The sequence below is a fragment of the Phycodurus eques genome, chromosome 10, assembly GCF_024500275.1.
Source record: "Phycodurus eques isolate BA_2022a chromosome 10, UOR_Pequ_1.1, whole genome shotgun sequence".
NCBI classification, from domain to species: Eukaryota; Metazoa; Chordata; class Actinopteri; order Syngnathiformes; family Syngnathidae; genus Phycodurus; species Phycodurus eques.
Genome location: NC_084534.1, coordinates 10,004,866 through 10,019,528, shown reverse-complemented (window position 1 = coordinate 10,019,528; position 14,663 = coordinate 10,004,866). Strand labels below are relative to the sequence as shown.

Genomic DNA, 14,663 nt, shown 5'->3' with positions numbered 1-14,663 from the left:
CAGATCTGGCACATGGGTCTTGAGTTTGACACCTATGACCTCATATAAGTCTCCTCTTATATTTTTCATATCTTTTCAATGTCTTCAGCCATAATGGAGTGTCACTCAAACCAACGTAACCCTGTTACTCATATTTCTAGAAAAAAAGACATCCGTTTTTCTTTTTTATTCATTTGTTCTTGACCATTTGGCAAAGCAGCGAACACAAGCAGTACTCCGAGCAAAAACTCTAACCTTAGCATTGATTTGAAATCCTGTTACTGAAATTACAGTAGTCACTGATGGTGTCGTGGTGCACTCGCCTGACTTTGGTGCGGGCAGCGTGGGATCAGTTCTGAATGTGAATGTGAGTGCGAATGGCTGTCCGTGTCTATATGTGCCCTGCGACTGACTGGCGACCAGTTCAGGGTGTAGTCCGCCTTTCGCCCGAAGTCAGCTGGGATAGGCTCCAGCGCCCCGCGACCCTAACCAGGATAAGCGGTGTTGACAATGGATGGATGGATGGAAATTACAGTACTAAAACTAAATTCGTATTTAAATAGAATGTAACTTCAATTTAATTGTAAAGGACTGAATCAGCAATATTTTGAAATATGTTTTTCTTCTTGTTAAATTTGAATATGCACTTACTTCTGTGCCACATAACATTTTTCACTTTAATGCAAATTGTGTCAAGGTGGAGGCCAAAGAGGCAAAACAGGGTGCTGTTTTATTTGGATTGCGGCGGATGCCTGAAGGTGAGTCACATTCACACTCCCAGTGGACACGCCATGAATGACGCCCTGCGTCGCTTATGTGGGTTTGCGCCAAGGCAGCGGACAATTTACCGGCTTGGTCACGTCACGGCTATTTATAGACCCGTCTGCGTGCCTGTCAAATCGACCTGACACTACGTCAAAATAATCCTCCGCACCAATGCCAAATTCTCTGGAGTAACCTAATCTCGGATGTCGTGTCAAGAGGCAGCGCAACACACATTTAGGCAACACACGTTCAAACGAGAGTAAAGATGTGAATGGTAGAGGTCGTAAATGGGATTTAAAGTCACAGTGAGAAAAAAAAAAAAAGACATCCATTTTTATTTATTTATTTTTGTTCTCATGAGTAACATTACCGTTTCAATCTGTCAACTTGTTGTTTTTTTTAAATCATATTTTCATTTATGTAAACGCATTTGAAATCCTGTACAGACAGAAGATTGCCATTAAGTTTCGGCAGTGATCAAATTTGGCATTGTAGAAAAAAAATATTTATAACGGGGAAAAAAATGGAGGGAAATAGTATTGGTACTAAAAAGATATTGCATTGAAAAAAAATTTGTTTTTTTTTTTGGTATCAAACTTATTTCGGGATCATTACATCTTTTTTTTTCTCTGATGCCCAATTGTGTTTTAATGCCAAAAACCTAATGGCAGTGTTTTGGCCTCGTGTTCTGCTCCATTTGTCCAGTTTTAGCTGCATGCAAGTAATGGACCGTCAACTATTACAATCATGAAGAAGTGGCGACACCGTCTGTTGGTTTTGTTTACTACAAAGTGGTTGGAATAATGAGCCTGTGGGGCCGAGTTGACAGTTGTCGAACAACAAATTTGAGAACCTTTCTATGAATAAAAACTATTTATTTTGTCACTACTGTACAAATAATTACATTTGAGCACCTGTTCATGTGATTTTCACAAAATCCTATTCCAGTCAACGTCGGAAGGATTCTGATCATGCGTATATACAAATATGACATACAAGCAATATTTTCACACAAAACAAAATAAAAATATGTTTATATTGGCACTTACTGAGATGTTGGTAGGTAGCACCAGATTGAGAACTTTTACTGGACATTAATTAATCTACAGGAGCTATACATCACAAAGGCGGGTTACCCTGCAAATCCTGCCAAAGTATCCTTGAGCAAGGCACTGAACCCCTATCAGTGTGTGAATTAACATGTCATTTTTTGGCAGTATGTACACCACCATCACTTCAAGAAGTGGTGCATAGATTTGTAAATGTTGACAATTTTGAAGAGGGAAAAATGCAACCTGAATGCAGCCCATTCAGGCAAATTCAAATTTCTTGTGGCTCTTTTGTGTTCCACCAGCATGTTGTATAATAATTCTAAACATATTCCCATTATGGGGTTTAGAAAAAAGTAACTATCACAGATTTTGTTACATGTGACCTTACAAGCAACAGAATGGTAAGAACATGAATTCCATGTTTTCATTCAGTTTGGAGGTTATTAGCCATTGCGCCCCTGATACATTGAGATGCAAAATACAGATTTCCACTAAAAACAAAAATCAAAGCAGTGCTATGCAGTAACATTTTGAGAACTATAGTTCAATGCATGAAGATTATCTCAGCCAAAAAGGTGCTCTCCAAATTATTTTGTGAGAAAATTTGCAAAAACATGTTGGCTTTTCTCACAATGTGTCTCTGGTTCATTGAATACAGGGCATTCCAAAAATAAAAAAAACATGACAATTCACAGTCTAATGACAGCAGATTCTCGCACAAATTATCTAAAATTATAACAAGATGTGTAAAATCTAACTCATTTGAATAAGAATCTTTAGTTTTAGTTGAATATTAGTTTATTGTTTTACTTTTACAAGGTGAAGCATCACATTTTCTAGCGCTGAAATAGCATTTTTGGTGTTTTTTGTGTATAGCGGTACACAGTCAAACAATAGTGTGCAGCGTGCATTTTCGAGGAAAATCAATAGATACACCACCTGGAAAACAGATTTGGACAGCACAAAAAATTCAGAGGAAAGCAAAAAGTAAAACGTGTGTTTTGTCACATTGGTATTGTGCATATTTAACACGGGTGGAGCTTTATGGAATTGGTTATGAAATCTATAACAGTTTAAATATCTTGTTGGAATTTCAATAAATATTTTATTTTTCTACATAAAGCCTATTTCATTTTATTTTCCTTGGACATGTAGTTATTCAGATACTTTATTCATACTTCAAATGATGTCAAAAGTTTTGGAACACCCTGTATTTGGAACTGAGCTAACACTGACATCTGAGATTTGATCTTCGCTCCATGAAACTATATGGAACTTCTACCATGAGAACATCATCCATCCATAAATAGTATGGGTATTTCAAATCCATAACTATAGGTCAAAGCATGCACATTTGCACATTGCATAAAATACAGTGCTATTAGACCGTTTATTTATTATTATTATTATTTTTGGTATCTTGACTCTTGAATACGATCTGGTGCACATAATATGCATCACATACAACAGGATTTAGTCAGAAACCTACTGAAATGTGACAACAGAACAAAACAAAGAGCCCCTTAATAAATTCTTTAAAAGTTAGATTTTTTTCAACTCACATTATGCAAAGTCATTCGTCAAGGGACACAGTTGGATATGTTGGAATTGTAAATCCTTACAAGTATATGTTGTGTTTGTTGCCATGGCTTACTTTTAAGTCTGGTGAATGTTTGAGCCATGCCGAGAGACACTCAGTAGCCAGCAGTGGCAAGTATTGTTGTGCATTGTCTAACTTCTGATTCGCTGTCAGACGCGGCGAAAGACCTCAAATAGAGAAGCAACCGAGTGCATGCGGTAGAAAAGGTTTAGAGGAACCGCAAAATTGAGAGTTGTAGTCCATATGCTGAAACCAAACGCCTCCTGTTCCAACCCATTTTCGTACTGCGGCCGACAGCCAAAGGCGGGGAGGATCCACAGCTGTAAAGAACATATACATTTCTTTAATATCCGAATCTCATCACCATACAAAGGATAAAGAAAACAGTTTTTTTTTCTTTAGCCCATGTTACATACCCCCACCAAGTTTAGAACAAACGAGACTGCTTGTCTTTGTGTAAAACCTAAAAACAGTTTCCAGTGAAAACATCGACTCTCTGGTAGAAGTAATAGAACACCTGGAGAGAAAAAAAAACTGGCCAAGTTTAGTTCAAGGGATAGTTTAAAGGAACAGTAAGGCATATCTATAGTTTGCCATTGAGCTAGAAAACAAAGAAACCCTTTCATTGAGATACAGCTCAACATGGGGAAACTGATATCTTGGCTCTGCCAAACAGCATCAAAATTCACCATAAGCATGTTGACTCATTTAGTCTTCCAGAGCTTAAATATATCTTGGAGAGTAAAAAGCTCAGTTCACAGTTAATATGGACCAATTACTGCTCAAAAGCTCAGGAAAAGTCTACTTCAGTCTTTCTTGGAAAGTATTTTTGAATAGCAAACACGTGCTGAGAGAGTATACAAGAGAAAGCGAAGATTTTTGTTACCATTTGGCAAGTGCCAGATTGTTACAGCCCTCCTACTAATTTAAATACAATGAAATTAAACTTCTTTACTGATTTTTTTTTTTTTTTTTTTTTTGGGGGGGGGGGGGGTATATCTCCGTTATTTGATGGAAAACCTTGCCTATTTCCTGTTTTGTTCTCAGGCCAAATCAATAAAAACTATTTCTTCGGCGCAATCATGTGCTATTATGGTGTCAGTTAACTATGTTGAAGTGAGTTGAGGAGTTTCATTTGGACAACAATAGTGCTTTGGCGTCATCTTGTGGCATGTATAAGCAATTCCAAACCTTTTTAGGGAACGTCAATTACTTGCAGGTTTTCACGAGATGAGGCAGAGTTTAGTCTTTTTTTTACTGCACATAAAATGTACCTTGTATTTCCCTCACATGAATGAAACCTCATCTAATTTTCCATTAGAAACAAAAATGTTGACCGGTCAAAATGACATTGAAATTCCAGCAGGTCTGAAAGGCTTACCGAGATGTTGCACATAATCAAGAAGACAGAGATGTTCTTCAGGATTTGCCTCTTGATATTTGCGGTGTTTACCACTTGGTTTCCAAAAGCCATTGGCACCTCCGATGGTTTCCTAGGACATTTGTACACTTGTCTACTCTCTTCCTGCTCATTTTCCATGGCGACACAAGCCCTGTCTGGTGTGTCATAGGCGCGGTTGAAGATGCCATTGTAAGGTGGAGCCAAAGAGGAAGTCACTGAGAAGATTTCTGGTGAAGCCACTAATTCGGGGTCACCCCGCCCAGCATCGTCCTGCCGGCGGTAGAGGGACTCTATGATGAAAAGGTTCTGGATGCACTTCTCCAACACAACAAGCAAAGAATAAATCAAATTGGTCCAGCGGTAAGGGGGACTGCTTTTGGCTCCCAGCACGGCTACTATGCTGCACCAAGACATGAACCAGGACCCAATAGATGATCCAAAAAGCAGCTCCGTGTCCAGCTGTCTTGAGGGGTTCTTTGAGGTGTCCGGTGGGATGTGATCTGCTCGGTATATAAGCAAACCTGATGCACATGCAGAGCACATTAACACCAGGATGACGATGCCATAGATGTAGAACATGGAAATGGCTGACCGCCGCGTTTGAACTGAACCTTCCACATGTGTTATATAAACCACCAAAATCCCGATGGTGCTGGCGAGGGCAACTAGACCGAGAATGGGGCCCAGGGTCAATCCTTGAGTTTTAGTAGCTAGCCGTTTCTGATTTGAAGAAAGGTCAATGGTCCTTCCAATGTTCTTCCACATGACAAAGAGCATGGCGGAGACAAAAATGTGGTATTCAATGTTGAAGGGGTAGAGATAGTAGAGGCTGCTGGAGAACATGGCACAAGTGCTGGTGGTGCAGTTACAGAGAGGTTCAGTGTGAACTGCAAAGACAAACACATACAAAACGATTTCAGAATGACTACATTGTGTTATCAACCATCCATTTTCCGTACCGATTATCCTCCATTGCGGCACGAATGTGCTGGCGCCTATTTCAGCTGACTCTGGGCAAGAGGCAGGGAACACCCTGAACTGGTCGCCACCCAATCGCAGGGCACATATAAACAAACAATCATTCACACTCACATGCACACCTATGGGCAATTTGGAGTCATCAAATAACCCACCTTGCATGTTTTGTGGATGTGGGAGGAAACTGGTGTGCCCGGAAAAAACCCACGCAGGCAGAGGGAAAACATCCAAAGACCACACAGGCGAGGCCAGATTTGAACCCGGATCATCAGAACTGTGGGGCAGATCTGCTAAGCACGGGCTCGCCAACCCGCGGCTCGGGAGCTGTATGCAGCTCTTTGACCAGTTTCTTGGGGCTCTTACGTTGGCGGCTCTTTGACCAGCTTCTTGCGACACGTCCGTTCACGCCGTACGAAAATTCAGACCGGAAATACTCGGAACGGACTATACGACAATTCCCCACCCCCTTCCCCCCCCCTCTAACGAATCGAATAATTTGTGGAAAGAAATTTCTGATCACACCCTGTGTGTGCGCCAATGTATATGATGCGGCTCTTTGCAAGAACACAGTAACAATTCTGGCTCTTAGCCTCTGATTGGTTGGCAACCCCTGTGCTAAGCAGTCGTGCCGCCAACATAGTGTTATTTATAGATGGAAGAAACAGAAATTACATTTGCTTTCATTGAAATGACTCATGGTGGTACGGTGACCGACTGGTTAGACCGTCTGCCTCACAGTTCTGAGGACCCGGGTTCAAATCCGGCCTTGCCTGTGGGGAGTTTCCATCTTCTCCTCGTGCCTGTGTGGGTTTTCTCCGGGTAATTTAATAAGTGGAGAGAAAATAAAATAATAAACAACAGCGACTCAGCAAGCGCACAAGTCTGAAAACTGAAAAAATAATCAGTAAGTTACCGCACACATCAGCCAGGTGGAGGAGCCTTAAGTATATTCATATATGTTAAATATTCATATCAGCAATGTTAATTGTTTGTTTTGCACCACAGAGTGCTGAATTTTTATTTTGAGATCTACACAATGGTCTCAAAATGACTGACTTTATATTGCAGAAATGTAGCTTTGCTAAAGAACTATACAACCCATTCAAAAATACTTAAAAAAATTATACTTTATACTGTATATCATGATATATACCGTTACCATGAAGGGATTTAATTTATTCTGTGATGTGAATTTTAGGTCATATCGGCCAGCCCTACAAGTTATACATAGAAATAGGTAAAAAAATATTGTGATTGCAACAGTATAATATTGTCACTGATATAATAAAATATATGAGAGCAAAATTTAACTCTTTGGATGCCATAATGCACACCACGTTTAGAGGAGAAATGGGACTGCACATCACCCTAAAAACAATACCAACGGTGAAGTTCAGAGGTGGGAACATGATGGTGTGGGGTGGCTTTTCAGCAAATGGTACTGATAAAAGTTATGCTATTGCTTATTACATTATTGCTAGAATGACCCAGCCAATCATCTGACTTGAAGGCAATCGAAAATCTATGGTAAGAACTGAAACTCATGGTCCACAAAAGAAGCCCACGGCACCTTCAAGATTTGAAGACTGCTTGTGTGGAGGAATGGGCCAAAGTCACACCAGAGCAATGCATGCGACTAGTTTCTCCAAACAGGAGGCATCTTGAACCTGTCATTGGAAACAGGCTTTTGTACAAAGTATTCAATAAATACCAGTTGGCGTGTTCAATACTTTTTCCCTGTGTCATTTCACATTATTACACAAAACTTAATTTATTATCTTATTTTTTCTACTTTCTTTGTACAACTCCAATTCCAATGAAGTTGGGACGTTGTGTTAAACATAAAAACAGAATACAATGATTTGCAAATCATGTTCAACCTGTATTTAATTGAATACGCAACAAAGATAAGATATTTAACATTCAAACTGATACATTTTATTGTTTTTAGCAAATAATCATAGCCCCTTACCATCACAGATGCTGGCTTTTGAACTTTGCGTCCATAACAGTCCGGATGGTTAATTTCCTCTTTGGCCCGGAGGACACGACGTCCACAATTTCCAAAAACAATCTGAAATGTGGACTCGTCGGACCACAGAACACTTTTCCACTTTGTATCAGTCCATCTTAGATGAGCTAGGGCTCACAGAAGCCGGCGGCGTTTCTGGGTGTAGTTGATAAATGGCTTTTGCTTTGGATAGCAGAGTTTCAAGTTGCACTTTCGGATGTAGCGCCGAACTGTATTTACTGACATTGGTTTTCTGAAGTGTTCCTGAGCCCATGTGGTGATATCCTTTACACATTGATGTCGGTTTTTGATGCAGTGCCGCCTGAGTGATCGAAGGTCACGGGCATTCAATGTTGGTTTTCGGCCTTGCCGCTTACGTTTTGATTTCTCCAGATTCTCTAAAACTTTTGATGATATTATGGACCGTAGATGATGAAATCCCTAAATTCCTTGCAATTGTACGTTGAGGAACATTGTCCTTAAACTGCTTGACAACGTTCTCATGCACTTTTTCACAAAGAGGTGAACCTCGCCCCATCTTTGCTTGTGAATGACTGAGCAATTCAGGGAAGCTCCTTTTATACCCAATCATGGCATCCACCTATTCCCAATTAGCCTGTTCACCTGTGGGATGTTCCAAACAGGTGTTTGATGAGCATTCCTCAACTTGATCATTCTTTTTTGCCACCTGTCCCAGCTTTTTTGGAACGTGTTGCAGACATAAAATTCTAAGTTAATGATTATTTGCTAAAAACAATCAAGTTGATCAGTTTGAGCATTAAATATATTGTCTTTGTAGTGTATTCAATTCAACATAGGTTGAACATGATTTGAAAATCATTGTACTCTGTTTTTATTTATTTTTAACACAACGTCCCAACTTTATTGAAATTGGGGTTGTATGTATGGATTACTTGTGTTTTTCCCAACATCAATAGCACCTTTGGAAATATATTTAGTGAGAAAAATGGTGACGTGTTAAATGCTTATTTCAGCCGCTGTATAATTAAACATAATTTCAAAGCAATTAGGCATGATGTTGGAAAAAACTGTTGGCCCCTGCATATTTACAGTGCGGCATTTGTGGAGTCACCTATTTGTGAATTGTTTTAGGGAACCTATACCCCATTATTTTCATGTTTCGCAGGGTAATAGGGATGGGGCCTGACCCCGAATAGCAAACATTTTCAAATAGTTGAAGGCTGTACAGTTTCCTTGGCAAAATATATTTTTTTCAGCACAGTATGGAGGACATATTTGAGGATGTGTTAAAGGATTCCTTGTTTCTGTTCTATGTCACTAGTGAGTTACTGGATAAAATGTCTTTCTGCATTTCTCAATTAAAAAAACAATACCTTAAGACTATTGCTGAACCACTAAAGTTGATAAGAGCGGGGTGGGGGATTCAGCTTGATTTTTATTTTATCAGAGTACAGAGTGGTTTTAATAAGATGAACGTCAGCTAAATTGCCCCTTGACAGGCCACGTTTACTATTCCCATTAGGTTTCTCCTTTTATTCACTCCTCCCAAACTTTAGCACTACCCTGCTATGGTAGGACCTTTGCCCTCCTAAGATCATCTTCACAAAACTACTTCAAACCCCCACCCCCTGAGAGTCACCTCGACAGCCCTGCACCCTTTAATTAAAAAGTGAACAACAGTCAGGGTGCAGCCAGCCTCACAGTCAGCCGGATATGAGGAGGAGTACCTAAACCCCACAACCCTCGGCTTAGATGTATCAGTTACTGTAATTACAGCACCCTTGGGAGTAAGCAGCCTGGGATAAAGCCGTGTGAGGTCAACCGGGGGGGTGGGGTTGTCAAGGAGGGTGACTAAAGTGTGTAGAAATGGCTGGGGAGGGAACCTCAGTACTAGCAACACAGTGTGTCTCTTGAAACCTAATCGAGAAACGTTCGATGCAAACAAGGCCTTTCGGGCTGGCGAGCTCACCTGCCTTCCCCTCGCAAACCCTTCTCTCCTTCCTTTTTTCATCCATTGAGGCACGCTCTCAATTGAACAATTGTACTTTTCTTCCTCGTACAAGCCAACAATCGACCCCTGGCCTTTACCTATAGTGAGGTTTCCATAGCCCAGAGCAGAAAGCCTTCTCTTATGGTTGTTCAAGAAGTGCTCAGCTTCTGACATCACACCATTGGACCACAGGAGGAGGTTGGTAAAGACTGCATGAATTACACCAAATCTGAGGAAGCGGAGTTTTGAAAACAAGGGTTATGACAACTGCATGCATTGGACAATAAGCTGATGTTATAATTAGTGGTGAGATGTTCTATGACTGTTTCAGAAAGCGACATGACAGCAACTAAAATGTCATTGTATAATCCGCGTACCTCTCAAATGTTTCAAAACTCTTGATGACATCCTTGATGTGAAACCAGAGAAAGTGTACCTAATCAGAACAACATAGAGTCACTTCAACTGAAAAACAGCTTGGCAAAATATCATCAGAACTACCCAGGTCCATGAATGTATACTGTCACAAACTTACACAGACCTATAAAGAGCACATTAGAGTTACAGCCAGGTCCATAAATATTGGGACATTGACAATTCTTTTTGGGTCTAAACACCAAAACGGATTTGAAATGAAACAAACAAGATGTACTGGCAGGACTTTCAGCTTGAATTTGAGGATATTTACGAAACATCCAAATCGGGTGAAAGGTGCAGGAATTTAAACGGTTTGAATATGTACCTCCCAGGGGTGAGTCAAGGTTGAGTACTTTGGGTGGGCTGAGCCCATGACCTAATTCTGGAATTTGATTAAACTTTTAGACCTTGAAAAACACCATTTGGTGGACAACCCAAAATATTATTATTATTATTATTTACTGTATCTATTTATTCAATACATTAAAAAAGTTTGGTTTATTGTCAGAAAAGCACAGACCTTTTGTAACAGTATGAATACAATGAGTATTTCATCTCAGCTAGTCTCTAGCTATATTAAAGAAGAAATAAGTTGTTTATAAGGTCACCTTTTGATATGAATAATAGACAACAATGTTGGAAATGTAGTATATACAGTATAACTACACAAAAAAGACAAAGACAAATTCATTATCATTGCAATCATGCATTTTTTTACAGTCTCTCACCTGTACCTGGCTGACTTCTTTTTATAAAAAATAGCGTATGTCCATCTATTGAAAATCAGACATTTGCAAAGAGTGTTTCATAATGTGTCCTGTCGTAAACGAGCATTTAACTAGATTTAGCACATGTAGTTATGGCAATGAAGGGGATCAGATATTGCCAGTGTTTTTTTTTTAAACCGAAAATAAACACCTACACTGCAAAAACTCAGTCAAAAAAGACATCACCTTGTTTTTAGACAATTTTCATTTTTTTAAAGCTAATTTTTACTTGAATTAAGTAGCCAAAAATGTTGCCAGGGGATTAAGTTTTTTTATTTTAATACTCCACCGGTAATTTTGTGTGTGTGTGTGTGATTCGTCTAATTTTAATTAGTTTTGACTAGAAATAAAATATTGGTAAGATTTTGACTTTTTTTTTTTTTACAGATAATACTCTTTAAAAAAAAAAAACACAGCTATATATTGGCATAAGACACTTCACAAAGACATTTCATCATCATCATCATTAATTTCATCATATCAGATACACTCTTTGCTCTTCAGTTAGCTGGCGATAGCTCCAAGTGCCGACTTAGCTTATTCACTAATAGCTTCACAGTACGCAGCACTACAAGCCCCTGCCAAGTCAGTGCCGACACATAACATACAGGAAGAGGCATTGAAGCATCGCCGTGTGGTCAGGGTTGTAAATCATGCATTACCTGGTCTTTAGCGTTCACTGCTGAAAATGTGTGTAGCGGTTCTGACCATAGATATGAGGATATACGCCAGCGGGGTGTAACAGCCCGGCTAACTGATGTGCCTACGTGGCGACCATGTTGGGAAGGTCGATGTTTCCTTCAAAGGCAATGCATGGACATTGAAAATAAGTCATAACTTGCTCATTTCTCAACCGATTTTCACGAGGTTTACGTTTTGGTCAATGCCAAAGTGTGTGCTATCTAAAAATAGGGCTAGTCTTGCTACTGGTGCCTCCCACTATGAGCCTCACACTTTTTAAGGGACCAAAAGTAATGGCACAACTGGCCGCTCAGATTTTCCATGGGCGGGTGGGCATTTATGGTTGCCTTGTATCTATTGATGATGTGACTGTTGACAAAATCAGCAGGATCAATTCGGCAGTGCTTTCGGCAATATTATCTGCTCATATTCAGCCGTATCATTCAGAACTCATTGGACGGCGCTTCACAGTGCAGATTGACAGCGACCTGTCACAAACGTGAGGGGGTGGGGTGGCTCCGGACATCCAATGATTTAACCCCCCCCCCTCCACACACACACAGGAAGCATGAAATAAATCACACTGCCCCGAGCAGCACTGGAGCTTTGCATGCCACTGCCCGAAGCATACTGCGAAAACAACCACAGAGGTTTTTGAAGGTAAAGATGTGGAATGTTATGCAATGGCCAAGTCAATCACCTGACCTGTGTCCCATTGAGCATACACTTTACTTGCTCAAGACAAAACTGAAGGGAAAATTCCCCAAGAATAATCATGACCTGAAGACATTTGTAGTAGAGGCCTGGCACAGCATCACCTGGGATGAAATCCAGCGTCTGGTGATGTCAATGCGTTCCAGACTTCAAGATCGTAATTGACTGCAAATGATTTGCAATCAAGTACTCAAACGTGAAATTTGATTTATGATTGCTAATTTGTCCCATTACTTTTTGTCCCTTCAAAAGTGGGAGGCATACTGTACTGTATCTACAAACGGGTATAATTCCTACACCATTCACCTGATTTGGATGTAAATACCCTCAAATTAAGGATGACAATCTGCAGTTAAAGTAAATCTTGGTTGTTTAATTTCAAAAACATTGTGGTGGTGTTTAGACCTGAAAAGATTATAATTCTATTGATTTCTCAATATTTATGGTTCTGACTGTACTTAGTTTAGTGCCAATGGAAACACTGTTCAAGTATTTCATTAAAATGAAAGTTCCATTCAAACTTACCTGTGCTATGGTGTGACTTGCATGGATGACAGGATACACCCCGAGAACAGCCGACACACAAGATTGATACCCGACATAATATCCGATTCGGAACACGTCCATAATCATCGAGAGGAGTGCAAGAAGAGTCAAACCACCTATGGGAAAATCAGAAATAAAAGTTGTGCCCGTTATTGGCCCTCCTGGGTTAATGTTCTTCCAGGTCTCTGCTGTCATGTTTTCTTCTGCCTATAAGTCCCCAAGATCTTAATCAATCAAAAGCTTAAAGATGGCTGACTTTAGATTTCTTTATTTATGCCTTTTTATGTGGTGTTGTCATCCGTGGAGGTTCAAAAAAGTAACACGCATATTTTGAAAGAGTAAGGAGTAGAACCTTGTTTTTAAATGTGGGGAGTAAAAGAACAAAGTCAGAAAAATAAAAATACTCAAGCAGGGTATGAATACCTGAAAAATGTATTAAGGAAAAGACAGGTTGTGACCAGTCCCTGAAACTTCATTAAGTTTTCAGTGTAGCCATATCCTGTTGCATAACTCACCTCTGATCCAGCATGTGGTGGCATGAACATCCTTCTCTGTGCGTGTATTCTTGTTTCTGCTCCGGACTAGCATGTACCACAGCATCCAGACGAGCTGGAGGATCATGAGGGAGGTAACGAAGGACAGCAGTTGGTCCTCCTTGACAGATGGGCTATGGTGGGCCAGGGCCAGCATGAGCGCCGCTCCGATCAACAGCACATTGGTCCCGTATTGTCCGCTCAGGATCTCTGCGTTCTTCCTCGGGTAGTCCTCGGCCAAATTCAGCTTCAACTTGGTCCAAATCTTTTTGTCGTTCTCAGAGCTGGACGACGACGAGGAGCTGTTGCAGTATTTATTCAGACACATGACATCCAAGCTGTTGTGCTCCATCATGGTGGGAGACATGGCTCTATAGAGTGCGGGAAATGGGATGAGTCAAAGCACCGTGTTGGAGGTGCGTCTGAGGGGCTACCAGATGCAGTCTTGTAATGTAACGGCTACCAGATGCAGTCTTGTAATGTAACGGGTAATAAGCACAAATACTTAGTTACTGAAATGAAGTCAAATATGCACAACTACTACACTACATTTCCTAAGTACAATGTACAATTTTACTCCAATACCTTTCCCCCAACCATCTTCATTACTACAAAATAAAACCCAAATAAATTGTCTGTGGACGTAACACCTCAACCGCTGAGTACAAAGCAGAAGAATAGTCCACGGCGAGGCATACAAGACAAATGGATGGCATTTAAGAAGAAGGGGGGAAAAAAGCACCTACTACTGACTGCTGCTCACACAACATGTTGTTGAGCAGGAAGACCACAGTAGCTATCATGAGCTTGTTTAGGCATGTGGTTAACCTGATTGCTAGGCTAAAATGTGCTAGCAATCTTCGCTTATATTAGTCAACACGAAGATCTTTAACTAACACTGTAAACTAAATGTATAAAAAAAAAAAAAAAACATAACCAAAATTGTTATCATTGACTTTAAATACAAAATAATAAATAAATAAAAAAGAAAGTTACTTTTACTTCCACTTCCAATATTTAGGTACATTTAACATTAGAAAATGGCCTACCAAATATAGCTACTTTAAGAATTTGATGCTATATAATATCCTGCAATGTGGCAGAGACCAAAACAGTTTTCTGTTAAAATCGTGTACTTTTACTCACGTATCGCTCTCAGGTGCTTTGTACAAGACTGTCCGTACTGCTGCATACATGCTTGTTCAGCGGCCACGCACACGTCCAATGGCCATTGAGCTCTTTTACT

The 14,663-nt window shown here is 40.1% G+C and overlaps 1 protein-coding gene across 1 annotated transcript; it reads right to left on the bottom strand.

Annotated features, from left to right (window-relative positions):
• Positions 1-3,297: 3,297 nt before the first annotated feature.
• Positions 3,298-13,784, bottom strand: otop1 (otopetrin 1). The gene is made up of 6 exons (XM_061688446.1): positions 13,400-13,784; positions 12,864-13,000; positions 10,137-10,195; positions 9,858-9,988; positions 4,778-5,685; positions 3,298-3,716 (listed from the first exon to the last, which is right to left on the bottom strand). Exons 1-6 carry the CDS (start codon positions 13,782-13,784, stop codon positions 3,546-3,548), a joined length of 1,791 nt encoding a protein of 596 aa, XP_061544430.1. The 3' UTR covers positions 3,298-3,545.
• Positions 13,785-14,663: the final 879 nt, after the last annotated feature.

Excerpts from the sequence above, each read along its gene's own strand:
- otop1 (XM_061688446.1), bottom strand. The coding sequence starts at position 13,784 with ATGTCTCCCACCATGATGGAGCACAACAGCTTGGATGTCATGTGTCTG. Across the intron at positions 13,001-13,399 it reads CACCACATGCTGGATCAGAG|GTGGTTTGACTCTTCTTGCA; the intron begins GTGAGTTATGCA and ends ATTTTCCCATAG. Across the intron at positions 9,989-10,136 it reads AGTTTTGAAACATTTGAGAG|ATTTGGTGTAATTCATGCAG; the intron begins GTACGCGGATTA and ends CCGCTTCCTCAG.